The sequence below is a fragment of the Strix aluco genome, chromosome 37, assembly GCF_031877795.1.
Source record: "Strix aluco isolate bStrAlu1 chromosome 37, bStrAlu1.hap1, whole genome shotgun sequence".
NCBI lineage: Eukaryota > Metazoa > Chordata > Aves > Strigiformes > Strigidae > Strix > Strix aluco.
Genome location: NC_133967.1, coordinates 360,768 through 386,320, shown reverse-complemented (window position 1 = coordinate 386,320; position 25,553 = coordinate 360,768). Strand labels below are relative to the sequence as shown.

General features: G+C 58.2%; 2 protein-coding genes across 2 annotated transcripts in view; one reads left to right on the top strand and one right to left on the bottom strand.

Moving 5' to 3' along the window:
• Positions 1–16,057, bottom strand: part of LOC141917366 (uncharacterized) — a 27,375-nt gene extending 11,318 nt beyond the window's left edge. The window contains 4 exon segments of the mRNA XM_074810520.1: positions 548–642; positions 13,520–15,416; positions 15,635–15,709; positions 15,975–16,057. Of these exon segments, the coding sequence (XP_074666621.1) occupies positions 548–642; positions 13,520–15,416; positions 15,635–15,709; positions 15,975–16,008 (2,101 nt within the window). The 5' untranslated portion in view covers positions 16,009–16,057.
• LOC141917337 (uncharacterized) overlaps positions 1–21,661 on the top strand; it is a 44,508-nt gene extending 22,847 nt beyond the window's left edge. The window contains exons 2-4 of the mRNA XM_074810454.1: positions 4,910–5,020; positions 5,092–5,264; positions 19,460–21,661. Coding sequence (XP_074666555.1) covers positions 4,910–5,020; positions 5,092–5,264; positions 19,460–20,621 — 1,446 coding nt within the window. The 3' untranslated portion in view covers positions 20,622–21,661. The remainder of the gene's footprint in view (positions 1–4,909; positions 5,021–5,091; positions 5,265–19,459) is intronic.
• The last annotated feature ends 3,892 nt before the right edge of the window (positions 21,662–25,553 follow it).

The following is a 25,553-nucleotide window of genomic DNA, read 5'->3' as shown; positions in this document are numbered from 1 at the left end:
TCCTCCTCCTCTTCCTCCTCCTCTTCCTCTTCCTCCTCCACTTGTTCTTCCCCCATCCCAAGCCCCATCCTAACTCCTTTCCCTCTCCGGGCGGACTTTTTTTTTTTTTTTTGAGGAGTTTTTGGGGCGACGCTCAAGAGCATCGACTCCTCAATCCTTCCTCCTCCTCCTCTTCCTCCTCGGCTTTTTTCCCCCCCCCAATCCCAAGCTCCATCCTCAATCCTTCTCCTCTCCGGGCGAATTCCACGGAAGCATCGACCGGACACTCGTAGGGTCGTTCTCCCACGTGGATCTGCTGATGACGATTGGAGCGAGCGCCGAAACATTTCCCACGTTCCGAACCAAAACAGGGAATATCATCCCGGTGGCTCCGGGAATCCCGGATACACCTCAAGTTTTTCCCGTGAGGAATTTCCATCCCGTGCAGGCGTTGATGGCGGAGGAGGTTGGAGCGACGGCTGAAACGTTTCTGGCGTTCGCGACATCGACGGGGTTTTTTGATGGGAATTCCGGTGGGAATTCCAAGCGAAAGTTTTCCCGAATTTCAGACAGGGATAAGGACGTTCCCCGGAGCGGATGCGTCGGTGGCGGAGGAGGTCGGTGCCGTGCTTGAAGCTCTTCCCGCATTCGGTGCATAAAAATCTCCGTTTTTCCCTCGGGATCGGGTCCTTGAGGGGGTCGAAGGCTTTTTCTGGGAGGAAGGGGATGAGCCGAAGGTGTTCCCGGGGGGTTTTCCTGCCGGTTGGAGGTGGCGGTGCTGAGGCCGGTGCTGGTCGGTCCCACGCCCTGCTGGGAAAGTGGGGATGAGGGATGGGGGGGGGGTTTGGGATCAGGGTGGGGAGGGATGGGGGGATTTGGGGAAGAAGAGGGGGATTTCGGATAAGGGCGGGGAAGAATGGGGGGATTTGGGGGATTTGGGATAAGGGTGGGGAGGGATTTGGGATTTGGGGAGGAATGGGGGGATTTGGGATAAGGGTGGGGAAGAATGGGGGGATTTGGGGAAGAAGAGGGGGATTTGGGGTAAGGGTGGGGAAGAATGGGGCAATTTAGGGGGATTTGGGGAAAAACATGGATTTGGGATAAGGGTGGGGAAGAATGGGGGGATTTGGGGAGGGATGGGGGAATTTGGGGGGATTTGGGATTAAGGGTGGGGAGGAGTGGGGGGATTTGGGGAAGGATGGGGGGATTTGGGGAGGGAGGGGGGGATTTGGGAAGGCAGGGAGGGATGGGGGGGATTTGGGGGGATTTGGGATAAGGGTGGGGAAGAATGGGGGAATTTAGGGGGATTTGGGGAAGAACAGGGGGATTTGGGATAAGGGTGGGGAGGGATGAGGGGATTTGGGGAGAAACGGGGATTTGGGATAAGGGCAGGGAAGAAGGGGGGGATCTGGGATGGGGGGATTTTGGGGAGGCAGCGAGCGATCCCCGATGCGGGAGTGGGGTACTGGGGGAAGGGGCACTTCAGGAAGTTTTGTGGGATGGGGGGGGGACACACATGGACCCACTCACCCGGCCAGGCCACTGCCCCGTGGTTCTGCACGGCCAGGGGGACCCCGACCTCCTCCAGCCCCCGAAACTGCCTCTGCGAGCCCCAAAACCCACCGAGCCGGGGGAGGGGGGGGTGTGAGATCCCTGGGGAGAGGTGGGGGGGCAGGGGGGGGGGTCCCCTCTTCAGATCCTGGAGGGATAAATGTGTTAAAAGGGCAAAGCATCCTCCTGGGATGGGGGGAGCGGGAGGGAAATTCCGGGGCTGGGGGGGCTCCTCTGGGGTTCAGAGCTGGGATGGGGGTGACTGGAGCAGCACTGGGATGTGGGGGGGGGCACCCGGGACCAGGCCGAGCATCCCCGGGTACCCGGACCAGGCCGAGCATCCCCGGGACTGGGAAAAGGTCCCCGGGACTGGGAGAAGATCCCCAGGACTGGGAGGAGCATCTCTGGGACTGGAGAAGGTCCCTGGGACTGGGAAAAGGTCCCCGGGACTGGGAGAAGCATCCCCGGGACTGGGAGAAGGTCCCTGGGACTGGGAGAAGCATCCCTGGGACTGGGAGAAGGTCCCCAGAACTGGGAAAAGTATCCCCAGGACTGGGAGGAGCATCTCTGGGACTGGGAGAAGCATCCTTGGGACTGGGAAAAGCATCCCTGGGACTGGGAGAAGATCCCCGGGACTGGGAGAAGCATCTCTGGGACTGGGAAAAGGTCCCTGGGACTGGGAGAAGCATCCCTGGGACTGGGAGAAGGTCCCCAGGACTGGAGGAGCATCTCTGGGACTGGGAGAAGCATCCTTGGGACTGGGAAAAGCATCCCTGGGACTGGGAGAAGATCCCCGGGACTGGGAGAAGCATCTCTGGACTGGGAAAAGGTCCCTGGGACTGGGAGAAGCGTCCCTGGGACTGGGAGAAGCATCCCTGGGACTGGGAGAAGGTCCCTGGGACTGGAGAAAGTCCCAGAACTGGGAAAAGTATCCCCAGGACTGGAGGAGCATCTCTGGGACTGGGAGAAGCATCCTTGGGACTGGGAAAAGCATCCCTGGGACTGGGAGAAGGTCCCCGGGACTGGGAGAAGCATCTCTGGGACTGGGAAAACTGTCCTGGGACTGGGAAAATCCTCCCCGGTACCGGATAGAGCATCCCTGGGATCCAGTGGGGAACTCTGGGGCCCGGGAAAAGCATCCCCGGCACTGGGAAAAAATGTCCCGGGACCGGGAAAATCATCCCCAGGCCTGGGAGAAGCAGCCCCGGGCCCCGCCGGAGCATCCCCGGGAGCGGGCGGAGCCTCCCGGAGCCGCCCCCAGCGCCTCCCCCGGTACCTGCGGGCTCCGACCTTCCTCCCCCTCCTCTTCCTCCGCGCTGGGGCGGCCCTTTCCTGTGTCCTCCCACACGGCCCCGGCCTGCAACCGGCTCCGCGAACCGCGCAAGGAACGGGGGGGGCATCCCCGCACCCCCCCCCCCCGCCTCCCCTGAGCATCCTCGGGGCGCCGGTGGAGATGGGCGGGTGGGGGGTGTCTCCCCTTTTTTTCCATGGAAATACTCGAATTTCTACCGGAATCGGGGCAGATTCTTTTGTACGGGCGGTAAAAAGAGCGAAAAGGGCGGGGGGGGGGAGTAGGGGTGAAGGTGGTCCCTGAAGTGTGTGTGTGTGTGTGTGTGTGTGTGTGTGTGTGTCCCCCAAAAAAAACCCTTGAGCTCCACCGAGTCCCGGTGGCAGAAAAAGGGGGGGGGGGGGGGGGGAAATTCCGAAGGTCTTTTTAATTTTTCTCCCCGCTTTGCTTTTGAAATCTGGGCACAAAACAGGGGGGAAAATAAATAAATAAATAAATAAATTGCTCAAACCTTAAAAAAAAAAAAAAAAGCCCTAAAAAAGAACCTTAAAAAAAGCCTTAAAAAAAAAAAACCAAAACAACAACTTCCCAAAAGTCTTAAAAAATAAAAGCCGTAGGAAAAAAAGCTTTAAAAAAGCCCTAACAAAAAATAAAACTTTGAAATAAACCTTAAAATTAAAAGCCCGGGAAAAAAAGCTTTAAAAAAGCCCTAAAAAAAAAAAAAAAAAAAGCTTAAAAGAAAAAACCGTTTTAAAAAAAGCACTTAAAAAAAGCCCTAAAAAACATCTTTTAAAAAGCCTTGAAAAAAAAAAGCCTTGAAAAAAAAAAAAAAACAACTTAAAAAAAAAGCTTTAAAAAGAAAAAAGCCTAAAAAAATGTTTAAAAAGCCTTAAAAAGAAAAGCTCTAAAAAAAAAAAACCACTTTGAAAAGCCTTAAAAGAAAAAACACCTAAAAAAAGCCTTTAAAAAAGCCCTAAAAAGAAAAATCTCTAAAAAAATAACAACTTTTAAAAAGCCTTAAAAAGAAAAAAAAAAAATAAAAAACCCTTTAAAAAAGCCTTAAAAAGAAAAATCTCTAAAAAAACCCCAACTTTTAAAAAGCCTTAAAAAGAAAAAAACCCTAAAAAAACCCTTTTAAAAAGCCTTAAAAAGAAAAAACCCTAAAAAAAACCTTAAAGCCCTAAAAAAAAAACTTAAAAACAAGCCTTATAAAAAAAAACTAAAGTCCTAAATAAAAAACATTTTTTAAAGCCTTAAAAAAAACTTTGAGAAAAACCCTTTTAAAAAGCTTTAGAAAAAAAGCCCTAAAAAAATTTTTTGAAAAAGCCTTAAAGAGAAAAAGCCCTAAAAAAAAACTTTTAAAAAAGCTTAAAAAGAAAAAGCCCCAAAAAAAACCCTTTTACAAAAGCTTAAAAAGAGAGAGAAAGCCCTAAAAAAAACCCTTAAAAAAAAAAAACTTTAAAAAAGTGTTAAAAAAAAATAAAAATAACCCTTAAAGAACAACATTAACAAAAAAAAATGCCTTAAAAAAGGCGATTTTGGGGCTGGTTGCTCGCGGGGGTCCCTGCGGGGGAGGGAGGTCGGAAGCGGCTCCCTGGAGCTTCCTGGGACGTGCCCGTGGGCCATGAAGCCCTTGACCTTGGTGGCCCTGGTGGCTCATCTCCGGGGGGGGGAGAAGAAGGTGACAAGGGGTGGGGGGGTCTGGGGGACCCCATGGGGATGGCGCGTCCCATCGCAGGATTGTCCCTGGACACCCACCGGCACCTCCACACCGGGGAGGGACCCTACGGGTGTCCCAAGGGTGGGAGGAGCTTCCACCAAAGGTCCAACCTTCTCATTGACCAGCAGGTCAACACTGGAGGGACCCTACGGGTGTCCCAAATGTGGGAAGAGCTTCAACCAAAGGTCCAACCTTCTCATTGACCAGCAAGTCAACACTGGAGGGACCCTACAGGTGTCCCAAATGTGGGAAGAGCTTCAACCAAAGGTCCAACCTTCTCATTGACCAGTGGGTCCACACTGGAGAGACCCTACAGGTGCCCCAACTGCAGGAGGAGCTTCCACCAAAGGTCCCACCTTCTCATTGACCAGTGGGTCCACACCGGGGAGACACCCTACAAGTGTCCTGAGTGTGGGAAGAGCTTCAACCAAAGGTCCCACCTTCTCCTCCACCAGCGGCTCAACACTGGAGAGACCCTACGGGTGTCCCGACTGCAGAAAGCGCTTCCACCAAAGGTCCAACCTTCTCCTCCATCAGTGGGTCCACACTGGAGAGACCCTACGGGTGTTCCAAATGTGGGAAGAGCTTCAACCAAAGGTCCAACCTTCTTGTCCACCAGCAGGTCCAGACCGGGGAGAGGCCCTACAGGTGCCCAGAGTGTGGGAAGGGTTTTGGACGTGTCTCGCATCTCCAACAGCACCAGAGGACCCACCCCAGGGAGAAGCCCTTCACCTGCCTGAGCTGCGGGAAGAACTTCGGGGAGAGCTCCTCCTACTTCCATCACCAGCGGGTCCACACATGAGCTTGGTTTTGGGGTGGGAAGAGGAGCTCCAGCTTTCCCACCAAGGATGGGGGAAGCAGGTGACACCTTCCCCAGCTTGATGGTGGTGGGTGTCAGGCAGCAGCACCCCACAGATGACCCCAAAATTGGGCAAGGAGATGGTGTTTTGGGGCTGGTGTTCAACCTCAAGACGGGCAGGGCAAATCTGATTTACTCCTCATGGTGTTTCCACCAAAAAACCTGGAGATCCACCAGAGAAATAAAGTCCAGGTGGGTCTTCCAGGCTCTCTTGGGGCCATCATAGTCCTCAAAGTCCTGGCTGGTGGCCATCGAGGTGAGGTGTCCCCAAGTCCTGGGTGGTGTTGGGTAAGATCTCCCAGGTTTGGAGCTGTTGGGACAACCCGGGTGCAGACCCCAGGGGTGGAAGGGGCCACCCCACGTGCATGAAGGAACGGTACGATGAGCGCTAGAGCTCTGCGTCTTCTCCTGGGGCAAGGGGATGGTCCTTCCCTCAGCGAGAGGGTCTCCACAGCCTTCATGGGAAGGTGCATCTCGGCTGTATGGGGTGGCCCGTGTGTTGTAAGGACTGGTGGCCTCTCTCCAGGAGATCACTTGGGATGCAGAAGGTCCTGAGGTGGGGGGATCATGTCACAGCTCCTTGTAGGGAGGGGTTTGTGGAGCTGAAACCTTGATGGAGCCAAATTTGATGGAGCCAAAACTTTGGTGGAGCCAAAACCCTGATGAAGCCAAAATGTTGATGGAGCCAAAACTTTGGTGGAGCCAAAACTTTGGTGGAGCCAAAACCCTAATGGAGCCAAAACTTTGATGGAGCAAAATTTGATGGAGCCAAAATGTTGATGGAGCCAAAATATTGATGGAGCCAAACCCTTGGTGGAGCCAAAAACTTGGTGTAGCCAGAACCTTGATGGACCCAAAACTTTAATGGAGCCAAAACTTTGATGGAGCAAAATTTGATGGAGCCAAAACCTTGATGGAGCCAAAGCCTTGATGGAGCCAAAACCTTGATGGAGCCAAAACTCTGATGGATCAAATTTGATGGAGCCAAAGCCTTGATGGAGCCAGAACCTTGATGGAGCCAAAACTTTAATGGAGCCAAAACTTTGATGGATCAAAATTTGATGGAGCCAAAATGTTGATGGAGCCAAAACCCTGATGGAGCCAAACTCTTCTGCGGGACGCTGGCTGAGTCAGGATGGAGCCGGTGCTTCAGGAGCAGCGCGGACGTCCTGCTCATACGGACGTTGGGTTGTTTGGAGAGTCCGTGGTTGAATGTGACGTTCCGGAGCCATGAGGAACAAAGAGACCAGCTCGCCTTGGTGTCACGTGGAGAAACCCAAGACAGGAGCAACGTCGGCAGCTGCTCCCGGGTGAGACTTTCCCCACCCCCCCCTCCACCCCGGCACGACTTTACCTCCTATTTTAGGCATCCGGCGGAGCGGTTGGGTTTGTCCTTCAGGGAACCTTTGGGTTGGGGGCGGGGGGGGAGACACACACACACACACACACACACACACACGTTGGTCGTGGGTTGAACTTGGCCTGTAGCCAATCACCACGCAGCCGGGCAAGGAGGCAAATCTTCGGCGTGCCAGAAACGCCGTCAGGGCTCCGCGGACGCGGCCACTTTATCATTTTACCATTCTTTACGGCCGTTTTCACGCCGGTTTTTTTTTTTTTTAAGCTCGTCTGCTTACCCCCGTCAGATATTTCAGATCTTTTTTCCTCTTAATGAAAAAAATAAGTTGTTTTGGGTTTTTTTTTTTCCCGTCTATTGACTATTCACTCAAAGAAGACTCATCTCCTTTTGCTCACTTTCATGCTCTGCCATGGAGGAAGCATCTTGTGCTTCAATGTTGCTCCCCCACACCCCTCTTCATCCTCTTTTTTTTTTTTTTTCCCAGATTAAGACCTAAATTTATTCAATTTTGTTCCTTTTTTTTATAATTATCTGTAGCACGGCCACCACAATGACCTTGTAAGTATTTCCAGCATTAAAAAAAAAAAAATCCTACATCTTCTTTTTATGCATTTATTAAGACACTTACTCATTAAAACCTTTCCCAAATAAAAATATACATATTTTACAGAGACCCCTTCCCCCCCCAACCCCCAGCAGCAATTTAATTAAGACAACAGAAATTTAATATCAATCTAAAAATAAAGACCCCACCCCATTCCCCTCCTGGCGCCGTTCCCCCTGCAGATGTTTCTTCAGAACCTTCTGCTCCAGCAGAGTCAAGTCCAGGAGGGCTCGGGGGGGGGGTCCCTGGGTTTGGACCCCAAAATGGGGGTTGTGCCCAGGGGTCTCTGCCCACGGCAGAGCTGTGGGGTGGGGATGGGGCTGGCATGGGGTCCTTGTCCCCGGGGTGGGCATGGGGAGCAGCGTGCCCTGGGGTTGGGGGTTTGCACTTGACTTGGGGTGCTCAGACCTGCCCCCCCCCCCCCCCCCAAGTCCATGGGGTGGGAAGGGGTCTGCTTTTCCTCCCCGGGAAGTCCTCCAAGGTGCTGGTGCTGCTCACACCTCCCCAGGGAGATGCCTGGGAAGTGGCCAAGACCCTTTGAGACGTGTTGAACCCCTTTGGAGACAACCTGAACCCCTTGGAGATCTGCTGAACCCCTTGGAGATGTCCTGAACCCCTTTGGTGACAACCTGAACCCCTTGGAGATCTGCTGAACCCCTTGGAGGTCTGCTGAACCCTTTGGAGACAACCTGAACCCCTTGGAGATGTCCTGAACTCCCTTGGAGACAACCTGAACCCCTTGGAGACGTGCTGAACCCCTTCAAGACATGCTGAACCCCATTGGAGACATCCTGAAACCCTTCAAGATTCGCTGAACCCCTTTGAAGATACCCTGAACCCCTTCGAGATGGGCTGAACCCCTTTGGAGGTGTCCTGAACCCCTTCAAGATGAGCTGAACCCCCTTGGAGATGTGCTGAATCCCTTCAAGACATGCTGAGCTCCTTCAAGACAAGCTGAACTCTGTTGGAGACATCCTGAACCCCACCAAGATGTGATGAACCCCGTGGAGATGTCCTGAACCCCTTAGGAGATACCATGGACCTCTCTGAGATGTCCTGAACCCCTTGGAGATGTCCTGAACCCCTTAGGAGATACCCTGAACCCCCTTGAGATGTCCTGAACCCCTTAGGAGATACCGTGGACCTCTCTGAGATGTCCTGAACCCCTTGGAGATGTCCTGAACCCCTTAGGAGATACCCTGAACCCCCTTGAGATGTCCCGAACCCCTTGGAGATGCGCTGCAGAGCCACCCTAAAACCCATTTTGGAGGCTGATGGTCATTAGGAACCCCAACCATCCCCACTTGGGACCCCCCCAACACACCCCCTCCCCACAGCCCAGGGACTCTATTTAAGCCCAGCTCTGGATTTTTTGGATTTTTTTAAGCCCAGCCCTGGGGATTTTGGACCTTCTGCAGGACTTCTTGGAGGAGAACCCATACGTGACCATTGACCCTACTGATCCGCCCCATGGGCTTCCCCCTCTCTCGGGTGGGGGGGATGTGGCCATGGCTGGTGGTGCCCCTCAGAGTCTCGGGGGGGTTTCATTGAATTTCTTCTCCTTGGGGTTCACCAGTAGATGTTTGGAGCAGCCCCAGGGACACGCTGGGTAAAGCAGAGTGGCCTTTTGGGGTTAAAAAGGTGGTTTTGGTACCACCACGCCCTTGACTGTCCAAGTGACCACGACCGAAGGGTTCAGCTGGTGAAGACCCAACGCTTCCCTCTACCCTGATACATTTTTACTGAATTCATGGGAATCTTGCACTGGAAAAAATGCACATTTTTAACTGCAGGATGAGTCGCAAATGGGCTTCAACTTGGGGCAACCCAACTGGAAACGCAACCAAAGGGAAAATGGGAAAAAAAAATTGTTGGAAAAGTGGATCTTGACGTGGTTTGGAGCCCTCCAAAGTGAACGGAAGAGGAACGACTGGTTTTTAGCCCACGAAGGGGAAGGACCGCAGCACGGCCGGGGTAGCTAGGCTCTAATTTATTACTACTCATGGAAAGAAAGCGACTCCAAATAAAAAATAAAATAAAATAATAAAAAAAAAAAAAAAAAAGACACGAGCCGCGGTGACGAGGCGAGGCGGTCCCCGAAAGCGGACACGGAGGGGACCGTTGACAAGCAGCACAGCGACACGTCCACGCCGGTTTCGGAAGCACGGACAACACCAGAAAATATATAAATTTCACTTAAATCACAGTTTGGTGTGGGTTGTTTTTTTTGTTTTTTTTTTTCCCCCCCCAAAAAATATCCTCGTTGAAGCCCTTTGTGTTCTTTTCAGGGTGGCTTTTGTCCCTCGTGGCTCCATTTGGGACCCTGCGCCCCACGGCCCGGTGACCACGTCCTCCTCAAATAATTCAATTATTTGAACCCCGCGGGAGGTTCTTGACTTCATCCCCCTCCCTCCTCTTCCTCTCCCTTCCCCGCTTTCCTTTTGCAAGGTCCTGGGCTCTGTGGGGTGACGGGGAGGGGGTTTCCTGGTGTCCCCCCCCCCACCCCAACCTCAGTGACCTCATCCACAGAGCCCGGCATCGGAGAGGTGACCAAGCCACCAAACCACATCATCTCACCGTGCCCTTGATTTTGGGTTAATTTGCCCCAAATTGGCCAGAGAGCCCCAGGGCAGGGCGGTGTCTGCAGGGGAAGGTGTAATTAGTGCGCTCATTAACGCACAATTAGCGCAAGGGTGGGGTGAGCACCCTCAATCCCAACCTTGACCCCCGGCCAAAATTGAGGCAAGAACGTGAGATTTTGGGGCTCCTTCAAGGACGAGGCAGCTCCTGGGGGATGTTGGGGATCCGAACCCGGTGGGGGTGTCCGGAGGGGTCGGAATTAACATCCGCGGTGACATCACGGTTGGGCCAGTGGTGACACCCCGGTTTTGCAGCGGGGTTGGCCGGGGAGCCCCAAAATATGTCGAAAGGAGCCGGGGACAAACCTCAGGGGCTGTTTAACCGGGTAAGGGGACGGTGCAGCTCCGCATCCCGTGGCCGGATCCCACGTCCTGTGGCTGGATTTCACATCCCGTGGCCAGATCCCACATTCTGTGGCCGGATTCTGCATCCCGTGGCCAGATCCCACATCCCGTGGCTGGATTCCACATTTCGTGGCCGGATTTCACATCCCGTGGCCAGATCCCACATTCTGTGGCCAGATTCCGCATCCTGTGGCCGGATCCCACATCCCGTGGCCAGATTCCACATTTCGTGGCCGGATTCCACATCCCGTGGCCAGATTCCACATTTCGTGGCCGGATTCCACATCCCGTGGCCGGATCTCGCATCCTGTGGCTGGGTCCCACATTCTGTGGCCGGATTCCGCATCCCGTGGCCAGATTCCACATTTCGTGGCCGGATTCCGCATCCTGTGGCCGGATCTCACATTCCATGGGCGGATTCTGCATCCCATGGCCGGATCCCACATCCCGTGGCCGGATCCCACATTCTGTGGCTGGATCCCCCATCCCATAGCCACATCCCACATCTCGTGGCCGGATTCCACATCCCGTGGCCGCATCCCGCATCCCGTAGCCGCATCCCACATCTCATGGCCAGATTCCACATCCCGTGGCCGCATCCCGCATCCTTTCTCCTCCACCCATCGCACCTCCGAGCTGCGCAGCCCTCGAGCAAACACCCGGAGCCAATTCCATCCACTCCGGGCATTTTTATATTTTTTTTTTTTTCTTGAATTCTCACTATTTTTTCCCGCATCCAACGGTCCGGCAGCAATTCCCGGCGCTGCCGCATCCGACGCCGGCTCGGCTCCCGCTTCCCGCGGCGCTGCCTGACGCAGGCTCCGGTACTTCCTTAGGATGGTTGTTTTTATCCCTTTCTCTATTTTTATCACTGATTTTTTTTTTTTCTATTCCATACATCCTTTGCTTTCTTTTCCTCCTTTTTCATTTTCTGTAATTTTTTTCCATATTTTGATGTTTTTCCTCTTTTTTTTGCACCTACAGTACTACCTGTTCCTCTTGCCGATATTTTAAACTTAAACACGACGAGTCCTTCCTGTAGCATCTCTGCACCTCTTGAATTATTTTGTTTTCGGTTGAAACCTTCCCAATTCCAGAGATTTCAGCAATTTCCTACTTTTCCAAAAGTCCTATTTCAGCTTTTTTATCCTCTTTTGGAAAAAAAAAAAAAAAGTCATTCTCAGCCTTAATTCTTTCTCTTCTCTATTTCTTTTGATGCTTTTCTATTTTGCGTGTAACCCTTTCTGTTTCTTTTAGCGTTTTTAAAAAATTTTTAAAAAATTTTCTTCATTTATTTTCCCCCGAGAAGCCCTTGCTCCCCCGGCAACAGGGAGAAATCGGGAAATGGGAGAAATCGGGATTTCAGGCAGGAAAAAAAGCACCACCGCCACTTTTTCCCTGATAGTACCGAAACGCACCGAATCCCGCTCCGAGGGATGGAGCAAAAGCAAACATAAAAATTCAGGAAAATCAGTAATAATAAAAAAAAAATCCCAAACCACCACCACAAATGCATGAAAGTTTTTGCAAAGTCCGTGTGGAAAAGGAAAACAAAACAAAATATTCCATTAAGTGCCTGAAAAATGACATCACAAAATCACGTGGTTTTGCCCGAAAGTATTTTCTTTCGAAAAGGAAAAAAATGATAAAAAAATAAAAGAAGAAAACCCTGACCGGCTCCGTTTCTGAGGAATGACGTGGGATACGACGAGCTCAGGGAGACGCCGCAGGAGACGGGGACGTGGAAATATCCCCCGAGTCCCTCGTGGCAGCTCCCGGGCGGGCAGAGGGTGATGTGGTGGCATGGAAAAAAACCCCATTTCTGTCCTTTTTTCTCCCAAAATGCTCCAGGGTGGGAGCAGAGGGTGGTACCGGGATGGGGGTGATGACGTGGAACTTCATCCGATGGGGAGCAGAGGGGTGAGGTGGTGGGAAGATGCTCTGGGGGGCACCAATGGGAGGGGAGTGGGGGGGGGCTGGCGTGGAGGTTGGGGTCCTGGTGTGGAGCTGGGGGGATGCCAGAGGGGAGCCATGATCGTTAATTAGCCATGATCGTTAATTAGCCATGAAGGTTAAACGGCTCTGGTGGGAACGAGCCCCCCAGCGCTGGGGCTTTGAGGTCAACCCAGGATGGGTGTTGGGTGAGCGGCTGGGGAGGTTGGGGGGAGGATGGAGCTGGGCTGCAGGGAGGGTCCTCATGCCCCAATTAGCGAGATCATTAATTAGCCATGAAGGTTAAATGCTTCCGGGCAGGAACAAGCCCCCCAGTGATGGGTCTTTGAGGCCAACTCCAGTTGGGCGTTGGGCGAGCGGCTGGGGAGGTTGGATGATGGAGCTGGGGCATCAGCCAGGGTCCCCCATCCCCTAATTAATGAGATCAAGAGGTTGGATGATGGAGCTGGAGCATCAGCCAGGGTCCCCCATCCCCTAATTAATGAGATCATTAATTACCCACCCAAGCTGAACGGCTCCAGGTGGGAACATCCCCAACGCTGGGGCTTTGATGTCAACCCAGGTTGGGTGTTGGGCGAGCGGTTGGGGAGGTTGGGGGGAGGAGGGAGCCACGGAACGAAGGGGACTTGCCCATCCTCTAATTAGATCGTTAATTACCCACCAAGGCTGAACAGCTCCAGGCAGGAAGAAGCTCCCCAGTGATGGGTCTTTGAGGCCAACTCCAGTTGGGTGTTGGGCGAGCGGCTGGGGAGGAGGGAGCCATGGAACGAAGGGGACTTGCCCATCCTCTAATTAGATCGTTAATTACCCACCAAGGCTGAACGATTCGGGGCAGGAAGAAGCTCCCCAGTGATGGGTCTTTGAGGCCAACTCCAGTTGGGCGTTGGGCGAGCGGCTGGGGAGGTTGGGGGGAGGACGGAGCCGCGGCCAGGGCCGGCCACCGCTCAGTTGATGAGGGAGGGGGTCTGGGGCCCCGAGGCGGGGGCCGAGGGGAAGGACGGGTGGGGGAAGGCGCGGGCGGGGAAGGAGAGGGCCCACGGCAGGTCCAGGGCGGGGCTGGAGAGGGAAGGGATGGGCAGGGGCGAGGGGGAGGGCGGGAAGGAGGGCAGCGAGGGGATGGGCGCCGCCGAACCGCCCAACGGCGGAGGGGAGAAGGCGGCGCCGGAGAAGGCGCCGGAAGGGTTGGCGACGGCGGCGGCCGCGGCGGTGACGGTGGCTTTGGGCTTGTCCCCGGCGTGGGTGCGTTGGTGGCGGTTGAGGTGGGAGCTGCGGCTGAAGCACTTGCCGCACTCGGGACACTTGTAGGGCTTCTCGCCGGTGTGGACGCGCTGGTGGATGGTGAGCTCGGAGCGTTGGATGAAGCTCTTGCCACACTCGGAGCACTGGTAGGGCTTCTCGCCCAGGTGGATGCGTTGGTGCTTGATGAGGTTGGAGGAGACGCTGAAGCACTTCCCGCAGACGTTGCACTTGTAGGGTTTCTCCCCGGTGTGCATCCGGCGGTGCTTGGTGAGGTCCGACTTCTGGATGAAACCCTTCCCGCAATCGGGACACTTGTAGGGCTTCTCGCCGAGGTGGGTCCGTTGATGTTTGATGAGGTTGGAGCGGACGCTGAAGCTCTTCCCACAATCCCCACACTTGTAGGGTTTCTCTCCCGTGTGCATCCGCCGATGCTTCACCAGCGCCGAATTTTGCCCGAAGCTCTTCCCGCATTCGGGGCAGGTATAAGGTTTCTCCCCCGTCTGCGTCCCTTGGTGCTTGACGTTCTCCGCCCGGTACGTGAAGCTCTTCCCACACTCGCTGCACTTATGGGTCCTCTCCGGTGCCGGTCGGGCGCGGGCGCCCCAAAGAAAACTCTTGCCGCAATCGGTGCATTTACAGGGTCGTTCAGCGGCGCCGCCCAAGAGCCGCCGGCGCTTGTTGGAGGCCAAGAAGCTCTTCCCGCAGTCGGTGCATTGGCAGGGTTGCTCGGCGCCGGCGTGGACGCGTTGGTGCCTCTCCAAGTGGGAACTCTGGGAGAAGCTCTTCCCGCAGTCGCCGCAGCGGTAGGGTTTCTCACCCATGTGGATACGCCGATGCCGGTCAAGATGGGAGCTCCAGGCAAAACTCTTGCCGCAATCGCCGCACTGGTAGGGTTTGCCGGCGGCGTGGCTGCGTTGGTGCTGCAGCAAGGCGGCGTTCAACCCAAAACCCTTCCCGCACTCGCCGCACTTGTAGGGTTTCTCTCCGGCGTGAGCGCGGCGGTGCTTGGCCAACGCCGCGCTCTTGGCGAAGCCCTTCCCGCATTCGCCGCACTGCAAGGCCTCGTCGGGAGTTTTGGAGCCTTCGGCGGCGCGAGGAGCCGAGCAGCGGCCGCAGTCGGCGCAACGGCACGGGGGTTGGCCGGCGGCGGCGTGGGTGCGGCGATGCCGGTCGAGGTGGGAGCTCCAACTGAAGCTCTTCCCGCATTCGGGGCAGGCGTAGGGTTTCTCGCCGGTGTGGATGCGGCGATGGCGCTCCAGATGGGAATTCCAGTTGAAACCCTTCCCGCAATCGCCACATTTGTAGGGTTTTTCCTCCAGGTGTAATTTTTGGTGCTTGACCAAACTGGAACTGGCCGGGAAACTCTTCCCGCAGACGCCGCATTGACACGGCGCGGCGCCGGCGTGGACCCGTTGATGTTGGATGAAGGCCGAGCCCACGCTGAAGGTCTTGCCGCAATCGGGGCACTTGTAGGGTTTATCGCCGGCGTGTCGGCGTTGGTGGGTGATGAGGGTTGAGCTCAGCCGAAAACATTTCCCGCATTCGGGGCATTTATGGGGTCGTTCGGCCCCTCGCCGGCGTTTGTTGAAGGCCGAACCGAAAGCCAAAGCTTTGCCGCAGTCGTGGCAACGGCCGTGGCCCAGCAAGCTCCGCGGGGGGAATTTCTTGAAGCCTCGGTGGCCCGATTTACCCTGTCGTTTGCCCGATGGCTTTCTGGGCTGGTTCTCTGGTTTTTGGGGACTGTCACTGGGTTTTGTCCCCTCCGCACCGGTGGGGCTGGACCCCTTGGGCTTCCCCGCCGGCGTCCCCTCGGTGTCCACCTTCTCCAGCTCGCCCGGCGTTGGGTCTTCCTCTTCGTTCTCGCTCAACAACCCATCATCTACTCAATGAATAAAAAAAAAAATACGGGGTGAGGAGACGACCCCGCCACCAAAACCCCCCCAACGTTGGCCACCCGTGTCCCCGCCGGCGTCGCGGCGGCCGCATCCGGCTGCTCCTCCTGTCTCCCGCTCCCCATCACCCCACGGTTTTGGCGATTTCCAAAACACGTTCTTGGCCAACCCCAACGCCAACCGGCGTCACCGGTTGGGGACTTACCGGCCACCAACCCCCTCCTGCGGTGCGATTCGGCGAAGGCGGTGATCCGCGGCCAACTGATGGCGATTTCCTCGGCTGGAGGAGACAGTTGGATACCGATTATAGCTCTTTCCACCCCAAAAATTGTAACGCCGCGATGGCCAAGGGAGCCGTAAAGCGGCTGGAAACGGGGTCCCGGTTGAACCCTCCTCCCCCAGGCTCTATTTAAGCTGAATCGCGGCGATTTTGGTGTTTTGACACCGTTATGAATTCAGCCGCTGATTAAGGCCAATAAATAGAATTTTATTCTCCGTGAATAATCATAAATTTGGGAGAAATTAGGGGAAATGAAGAGCCTCACCCAAGGAGATGACGCTCTCGTAGCTCTCCTGCATCTCGTCCCCCGCGGTCCAGGCTCGTCCCAGTGCTGACACGTTTTTAGGGGGCGGGGTGGGGGGGTGGGGTGGGGTCACCGAACCCTGCAATACAAGATATTGGGGTCCCGTGGGGGGGGGGGGGCACCCCAAATTGGGTGCTCCCCCCCACGTCTGGCTGGATATTGGGACCATACGGGGGGTCCCCGCGTCACCCTGGGGGTGTCACAAGTGGGTGGAGGCGGGGGATGAGGTACGACCCCCCCCCCCGCCCTCCAACTCCCCCCCCCCCCCAGGGTGTTTTGGGGTGTTGCACCCCAAATAATCCTCAGTATCTACCCTGTGGGAAGGTGTCCCCCCCCCCCCGGGAAGGTTGGGGGGCACATAAATAAGGGTTGGGGGGAGCCCAGGGGGTGGGGATGGGGATGGGGGGGGGTAAATGCAACGGAGGGGAAGGCAAAGGGGGGGAAATGAAAGGGGGGGGCACGGAAATATAACGGGGGGGGGTTAAAAATGCAACAGGGCTGGAGGGAGAATGAAAATCGCGGCTGAATGTAAAGGAGGGAGAAATGGGGGGGTCCGGGGGGGTTGTTAAATGAAAATATAACGGAGGTGGGTGCGGGGGGGGGGGGCGTTTTGGGGGTGAAAATACAATGCGAGGTGCGGAGGGGGGGGGGTGAAAATCCGAGCGGGGTGAAGGCGGAGGGGGGGGGGGTAAATAGAAGGGGGTGGGCGAGGGGAGGATGGGGAGACCCCCCCCCCCCACGTCTTCCCCATCTTCCCGGGGCGGGGGGGGGGATCGGGGTGCGGCCGGGCGGGGTCTGTGTGTGTGTGTGTGTGTGTGTGTGTGTCCCCCCCAACAAACCCCCGGGGTCTCCCCCCCGTTACCTGGTACCGGGCCCGGAGGGATGCGGAGGCGATGGAGCTTGTGGGGGGGGGGGGGGTGTTGGGGGGGGGGTGTTGGGGAAAGGGGGGGGGGGGGGGAAGAAGCGAGGGTGGGGGGCGGCGCCGGGGCTGTTGCACGCCGGCTCGGTGAGCCCGGACACACAGGAAGGGGATGGAGCAGCCGGGACCAAGGAGGGGAGGGGGGGGCGAGGGGGGGGGGCCCCCAGACAGGAAGGGGGGGTGTGTGTGGGGGGGGGGGGGGGTGTGGGGGGGTCACACACACACACAGACAGAGCCGAGCTGAAGCCACCGGGACCGGGAGGCGCCTTTTGTGGGTGTTGGGGGTGGCGTTGTCGCCGTGTCGTGGGGTCCCCCCCCCCGCTCTCCCCCCAACCCCTCCTCCCAGCCCCCCCCCCCCCCCCCTTTTCACCGCTACGGGGTGGCAGGTAACGGAAAGGTCCGTGTGGGCCCCCCCCCCCCCCCCCCCGCACCCCCCAACACACGCTCCCGGCGCCGCCCGGCTTTGTCCCGACGTCGGGGGAGGGGGGAGACCGGGGGGGGGGGGGGGGACGGGGGATCGGGGTGGGGGGGGGGGTCCCCGCCATCCCGTATAGAGCCGGTGGGCAGCGCAAATGGGGGGGTCGGGGGGGCTCCTCCACCCTGTATAGACCCTGTGGGGATGGGGGGGGGGTCGGGGGGGGGTCCCCGCTGTCCCTTATAGACCCCGTGGGGATCGCAAATGGGGGGGGGGGGCGGGGAGGTCCCCTCCATCCTGCATCAGCCCTGGGGGGGGTCGGGGGGGGTCCCATTCACCCCGTATAGACCCTGTCGGGAGGGGGGGCTGGGGGGGGGGTCCTCTCTGTCCCATATAGACCCTATGGAGGATGGGGGGGTCGGGGGGTTCCCCTCTGTCCCGTATAGACCCTATGGAGGATGGGGGGGGTCGGGGGGGTCCCCTCTGTCCTGTATAGACCCTATGGAGGATGGGGGGGTCGGGGGGGTCCCCTCTGTCCCATATAGAGCCTGTGGGGATCACAAATGGGGGGGTCGGGGGGGTCCCCTCTGTCCCGTATAGACCCTATGGAGGATGGGGGGGTCGGGGGGGTCCCCTCTGTCCCATATAGAGCCTGTGGGGATCACAAATGGGGGGTCGGGGGGGTCCCTTCCACCCCCTATAGACCCTGTGGGGATGGGGGGGGGCGGGGGGGTCCCCTCTGTCTCATATAGACCCCGTGGGGATCACAAATGGGGGGGGTCGGGGGGTCCCCTCCATCCTGCATCAGCCCTGGGGAGGATGGGGGGGCTGGGGGGGGGGTCGCCGGGAGTGTGTGTGTGTGTCCCCCCCCCCCAAGCTCACACTGGACCCCCAGTGATGCTTTTTTTGGGGGGGCAGGGGGGTGACGGGGTTTTCTCACCTTTCCAGGGTCCCCGCGACAGCGGGGAGGGGGCGATGGAGCCCTGGGGGGCTGCGGAGCCGGAGCAGACGGTGCTTTTTGGGGGGGACGGGGAGGACGACGCCTACGACCCCCGGTGATGCAGAGTAAGTGTCGAGGATGGAGACACCCCCCCCCGCCCCCCCAATATCCCCCCAGTGTCCCCCCGTAAACGTTACACCAAGGACGTGCTGAGAAGCTCCAAAATTATGGGGTGCAGCAGCCCAACCCCCTTGGGACCCCCGTTAGCCCCCCCCATACTGACCCCCATCCCCTTCCCCCCGTTATTCTGTCCCAGGGGCACCGACTGACACCAAACCGTCCCCCCCCGCCACCGGGTGACCCCGAAATCATCGAGCTGGATGCGGCCGCCCGCTGCCCCCCCCCGAGGAGGGTTCTGAGGGCGACCAAAGTTATGGGGTGCAGCAGCCCAACCCCCTTGGTGGTCCAACGGGACCCCCCCCCAGACTGACCCCATCCCCTTCCCCCTGTTATTCTCTCTCCTGGGCACCGAGTGACACCAAACTGTGTCCCCCCCGCCACCGGGTGACCCCGAAATCATCGAGCTGGATGCAGCCACCCCGACACCCCCCCCCGAAGAGGTTCTCAGGGCGACCAAAGTTATGGGGTGCTGGGACCCCCGTTAGCCCCCCCATACTGACCCTCACCCCCCCCTCCTCTGTTATTCTGTCCCAGGGTCACCAAGTGACACCAAACCGTCCCCCCCCTTGCCACCGGGTGACCCCGAAATCATCGAGCTGGATGCGGCCGCCCCGCTGCCCCCCCCCGAGGAGGGTTCTGAGGGCGACCAAAGTTATGGGGTGCTGGGACCCCCGTTAGCCCCCCCATACTGACCCTCACACCGCCCCCCCCCGTTATTCTGTCCCAGGATCACCAAGTGACACCAAACCGTCCCCCCCCTTGCCACCGGGTGACCCGAAATCATCGAGCTGGATGCGGCCGCCCCCGCTGCCCCCCCCCGAGGAAGGTTCCGAGGCCGAGCGGAGCCCGTCCCGGGAGACGCTGCGTTGGACCGTGGTGCAGCAGCTGGACCCCGGCGGCGCCGCGGGGAGTCGTCGCGGCGGTAAAACGGCGGCGGGAAGCGTCGGCGGCGGCTTCTCCAACTTCAAGAGCATCATCATGTTGCAGAAGAGTTACGAGTGCGGGGAGTGCGGGAAGACGTTCAGCTGCAGCTCCCACTTCAGCAAACACCGGCGGACCCACACGGGCGAGAAGCCGTTCCTCTGCCTCCACTGCGGGAAGAGCTTCAACGTCAGCTCCAACCTCTACCGGCACCAACGGGCTCACGCCGCCGAACGAGCGGCGCCGCCTGCGCCCCCGGCGCGACCTCGGGGTTTGCCGTATAAATGCGAGGAGTGCGGGAAGAGTTTTCGCCGGAACAAGGAGCTGGTGACCCACCAACGGTTACACACCGGGCGTTTGCCCTTCCAGTGCGGGCACTGCGGGAAGAGTTTTAGTTGGAGTTCCCATTTTGACCGGCATCAACGCGTCCATACCGGGGAGAAGCCCTACCAGTGCCCCGAGTGCGGGAAGCGTTTTAGCCGGAGTTCCCACCTCTACCGGCACCAACGCACCCACGCCGGCGGCCGCTCTTACATCTGCACCTACTGTGGGCGTAGTTTTGGCAGCATCCTCCATTTTGACCGACATCAACGCACCCACACCGGGCAACGACCTTACAAGTGCACCCTGTGCCGGAAAAGTTTCGGCGACGGGCCGGCGTTGGTCAAACATCAACGTCTTCATCTTGGCGATGGGCCTTTCCGTTGCGAAGAGTGCGGGAAAGCCTTCGGCGCCCGCGCTCAATACGCCCGGCATCGGCGTAGCCTCCACGGCGGCGGGGAGAAGCCGTATCGTTGCGGTGATTGCGGGAAGAGTTTTTCCTGGAGTTCCCACTGGGAACGACACCAACGGATCCACACCGTGAACGACCCTACCAGTGCGGGGGACTGCGGGAAACGTTTCAGCCGGACCTCCCACCTCTACCGGCATCAACGTACCCACGCCGGCGGGCAACCCCACGTCTGCGCCGATTGCGGGAAGAGTTTTAACAGCACCCTCCACTTCCATAAGCACCAACGGGCTCACGCCGGGCCCCGGCACGCTTGTCCCGATTGCGGCAAGGCCTTCGCCGATGGGTCGGCCTTGGCCAAGCACCGGCGGGCGCACGCCGGCGAGAAGCCGTTCCCTTGCCCGCAGTGCGGTCGGCGTTTCGGCGTCAGCTCTCATCTTCACCGGCATCTGAGGAGCCACGGCGAGGAGGAGCCGCCGACGGATGAGCTCACGCCGCGTTAAAAAGGGGACGGGGAGATCTCGGGGTGCTCCCAAACCGGTGATGGCCCCTGGTGGCACCAAGCCCAGCCCTGAGGACGTAGTTTTTTTTGTAGGGTAGAGTAGGAAGGTAGGGTAGATACGGGGGAGGATGGTGAAAATGGGGCTGGGAGCGGGAATTGAGGGGGGGTCCCCTCCAAAAAACCAGCCCTAATCCTGCGACAGACATCAGGACATCCCAACCGCCCTCTTCCTCCTCCTCCTCCTCCTCCACGCGTAGGCCAGGAGATACCACCTCGGCGGGTGTTGGGGAGATGGTGCCGAGCGGCTGGGGAGGAGGGGGGAAGGAGTTGGGGAACCCACCAGCTCCTCGCCAAACTCAACGAGACCCAAAACATCTTGGGGGGGGGGGGGGGGCTTCATCCCTTGACCATCCCACCCTCCCAACACCACCAGTCTTGACCAGCACCCAAAGCTGGAGCCCTCCCGCCCGCCGGCCGTCCAGCGAATGACACCATTTAGGGTGAAAAAAAAAAATCCCAATTTTGTGGCTTTGTTGTTGAGAAACGAGCCCGGGCGTCCACCCCCAGCCACGTGCCGGCGGTTTGGCCGCTGGCGTCGAGTGGTTTATTTAATGTATTTATTGTATTTATTCAGCGGTCGGAGGAACCCCGACGTGTTGGGGTGAGGTGGAGGGTGTTGGGGACCCGAGTTGGGACAAGGGAGGGGTTGTCCCCAAGATGGCGGGGGGGGGTGGTCGTGGCTCTTCTTGGGTTGTTTGGTCAACCACCGTGCCAAGGGAGCTCGTGGTGGGAACCCGTCGGCGTTGGGGAGGAGGGAGAACCACCCATGGTTGGAAAAAAACCCCCCCGGGAGATGACGGGGAGCATCACCTGAAGGTTCTTCCCAGCTGAGAAGAGGTGAACCCTTGGGGTGAAGCTCATGGGTGGGAGCAGGACACAAATCCGGGATTTTCTGGTGGTTTTGGGGTGGCGGCCGTCTCTTCCCAAGCTGAGCAGGAGCTGTGTTTGTATTGTGAATAAAAATAGATTTAGTGCAAAAAACGGCGGGTGGCTTCTTCTCCTTGGAGGACCTGCGAGTTCCACCTCTCCCCGTGCGGAAAACAGGAGCTTTGGGGTCAACTTGGGGGTGGGGGGGGTCCAAAAATACCCACCCCCCCAGCGTGGGGAAGCTCAACCAGCACCGGTTCGTGGTCTGTGGTGGGTCACCCGGTGGGAGGTGGAAGGTTGGGGCTGTGTGTGTCCCCCTCCCCGAATCCCCCATGTCCCCCCTTGTCCCACGCTGACATTGTCCCAGATACACCCAACCCCAAACACCCAAAACCTTCTGCTGTCACCGGGTCCTGGAGGGTGTCCAGGGAGGATCTTCTGCCTTCGTTGGGCCCTGGAGGGTCTCCAAGGAGGATCTTCTGCCTTCGTTGGGTCCTGGAGGGTGTCCAGGAGGATCTTCTGCCTTCATTGGGTCCTGGAGGGTCTCCAAGGAGGATCTTCTGCCTTTATTGAGTCCTGGAGGGTCTCCAAGGAGGATCTTCTGCCTTCGTTGGGTCCTGGAGGGTCTCCAAGGAGGATCTTCTGCCTTTGTTGGATCCTGGAGGGTCTCCAAGGAGGATCTTCTGCCTTTATTGAGTCCTGGAGGATCTCCAAGGAGGATCTTCTGCCTTTGTTGGGTCCTGGAGAATCTCCAAGGAGGATCTTCTGCCTTTGTTGGATCCTGGAGGGTCTCCAAGGAGGATCTTCTGCCTTTGTTGGGTCCTGGAGAATCTCCAAGGAGGATCTTCTGCCTTTGTTGGGTCCTGGAGAATCTCCAAGGAGGATCTTCTGCCTTTGTTGGGTCCTGGAGAATCTCCAAGGAGGATCTTCTGCCTTTGTTGGATCCTGGAGGGTCTCCAAGGAGGATCTTCTGCCTTTGTTGAGTCCTGGAGGGTCTCCAAGGAGGATCTTCTGCCTTTGTTGGGTCCTGGAGGTCTCCAAGGAGGATCTTCTGCCTTTATTGAGTCCTGGAGAATCTCCAAGGAGGATCTTCTGCCTTTGTTGGATCCTGGAGGGTCTCCAAGGAGGATCTTCTGCCTTTGTTGGGTCCTGGAGGGTCTCCAAGGAGGATCTTCTGCCTTTGTTGGGTCCTGGAGGGTCTCCAAGGAGGATCTTCTGCCTTCGTTGGGCCCTGGAGGGTCTGCCCCAAAGGCATCCCCCTCCGCACCCTCAAGCTTTTAGGGGTCCCCCCTCTGTGGGTGTGGCCAGGACAGAAGGACACCCCCGCCCTGTGTCACTGCCGGACCCTGCCTCCTACCGCTCGCCCTGGTGGGGAGTCTCCAGTGTCTACTGCTGCGGTGGAGCTGCAGAAGGAGAGTCCAGCCCCCAGTTTCCTTGGGATGTGGGCAACTCCTTGGGCAACTCCTTGGGCAACTCTTTGGGCAACTGCTTGGGCAACTCCTTGGGAAACTCTTTGGGCAACTCCTTGGGCAACTCCTTGGGCAACTCTTTGGGCATCTCCTTGGTCACTTCCTTGGGCAACTCTTTTGGCATCTTCTTGGGTAAAAAACAACTTGAGCCTCTCCTTGGGTACCTCCTTGGCCAACCAACCACTTGGCAACTCCTTGGGCAGCTCTTTGGGCAACTCCTTGGACACCTCCTTGGGCAATTTGGGCACCTTCTTGGGCAACAAACAACTTGGGCAACTCCTTTTGCATCTCCTTGGGCAACTTCTTGGGCAACTTGGCATCTCCTTGGACAACTTGGGCATCTCTTTGGGCAACTTCTTGGGCATCTTGGAAATCTCCTTGGGCCTCTCCTTGAGCACCTCCTTGGCCGTCTCCTTGGGCAACAACCAACTTGGGCCTCTCCTTGGGCATCTCCTTGGACAACTTCTTGGGCAACTCCTTGGGCATCTTGGGCACCTTCTTGGGCAACTTGGGCATCTCTTTGGGCAACTTCTTGGGCATCTTGGAAATCTCCTTGGGCCTCTCCTTGAGCACCTCCTTGGCCATCTCCTTGGGCAACAACCAACTTGGGCCTCTCCTTGGGCATCTTTTTGGGCAACTTGGGCACCTCCTTCAGCATCTTCTTGGGCAACTTGGGCACCTCCTTGGGCAACTTCTTGGGCATCTTGGGCACCTCCTTGGAGCCCCCAAGGGGTCCATCTGCCCCCACCTCTGAAGACGAATGGATTTGGGCCTCCAGACCCCCCACATTTGACACCCCCCCCCTCCCTCCCCTTCGAGGGTCCCTAAGAGCGATGGCCAGCGTAGGGTGCGGGGGGCAACGAGGTGACACCCCCCACCCCCCCTCATCCAGCAGTGGGGATTCTCCAGTGTCTACTATAGGGGTTGAGCTCGCGGGGGGAGGAGGGGGGGGGCGCTCCGGTGCCGGGGGGGGGGGGGTGTGGGTGAAACCGGGGCGGGCTCGGGCGGGAGGGGGGTGTCGGGGTTTTCGAGGCGGGGGGGGGGGTTGGTGAAGCGGAGGCGGGGGCCGCTAGAGGGCCCTGGAGGAAGAGGAGGAGGAGGAGGAGGAGGAGGAGGAGGGGGAGGAGGAGGAGGAGGAGGAGGAGGGCGGCCACGGCTTCACTGTATCCGGGTCACGCGAGGAGCCGCCTCCACCGGGACCGGTGCTCGGCGAGGAGAGTCCCCGGAGCCCGGGGGGGGGAGCCCCGGGAAGCCGGGCTGTGCCCCCCACCCCCCCATCTCCCACCGCAGGTAATTTGGGTCCCCCCCCCCCACTCCTGAACCCCAGACCTCCCCCCCCCTCTCTTCCTCCCCCCCGCCGCGAGCTGCTTTTGTACCCCCCCCCCCCCCCAACGACTCCCCCAAATTGTGCAGGGGTGGAGGGGGGGGGGGGGCTGGTGTCGTGGGAGAGGTGGGGGGTTCTGGGTACCCCCAAAAAGTGGGGGTGTAGCCCCAAGAGTGGGGGAGCATCCTCTGGGCACCCCAAAGAAGAGGGGGGCACCCCCTGGGCAGCCCCGAAAGAGGGTGAAGAGCCGCTGGGGACCCTAAAAAGCAGGGGAGCACCCCCATGGCACCCCAAAAAGTGGGTGCATCCCCTGGGCACCCCAAAAAGCAGGTGAATGGCTGCTGGGGACCCCAAAAAAGCAGGGGAGCACCCCCAGGGCACCCCAAACTCTGGGGAGCTTCCCCTGGGCACCCCAAAAAGCAGATGAAGAGCCACTGGGGACCCCAAAAAGCAGGGGAGCACCCCCAGAGCACCCCAAAAAGTGGGTGCATCCCCTGGGCACCCCAAAAAGCAGGCGAACGGCTGCTGGGGACCCCAATGAGTAGGGGAGCACCCCCAGGGCACCCCAAACTGTGGGGAGGACCCCTTGGGCACCCCAAAAAGTGGGTGCATCCCCTGGGCACCCCAAAAAGCAGCTGAATAGCTGCTGGGGACCCCAAAGAGCATGGGAGCACCCCCAGGGCACCCCAAAAAGTGGGTGCATCACCTGGGCACCCCAAAAAGCAGGTGATGGGCTGCTGGGGACCCAAAGAGCAGGGGAGCAGCCCCAGGGCACCCCAAACTGTGGAGAGCACCCCCTGGGCACCCCAAAAAGCGGTCACACTTTCTCACAGGGCAGCTCCGGACACGGCGGGGATCGGGGTGCAGAGCCCTGGAAAATTTGGGGAGCAAGGGGGGGACAGACACACCCCCCCCCTCCTTCCCCTGCCCCCCCCCTGGGAGAAAAAGGGGGATTTTGGGGTGCTAACGGGGATGGGGGGGGCTCTTCCTGTTGCAGGGGCCGGAGTTTTGGTTGTGGGGTGACGCCACCCACCCGGGACCCCGTCCCCCCTGTCCCCCCCGTTTTTCGGGGTCACCATGCAGGAGAACTACGAGAACGTGATTTCCTTGGGTAAGGGGCACAGCGCGACCCCGGGATGTCCCAATTTGGGGGGATTTGAGGTCATTTTGGGGGTCCCCAGCACCGTTGTCACCCCACGTGTAGGTTGGGGAC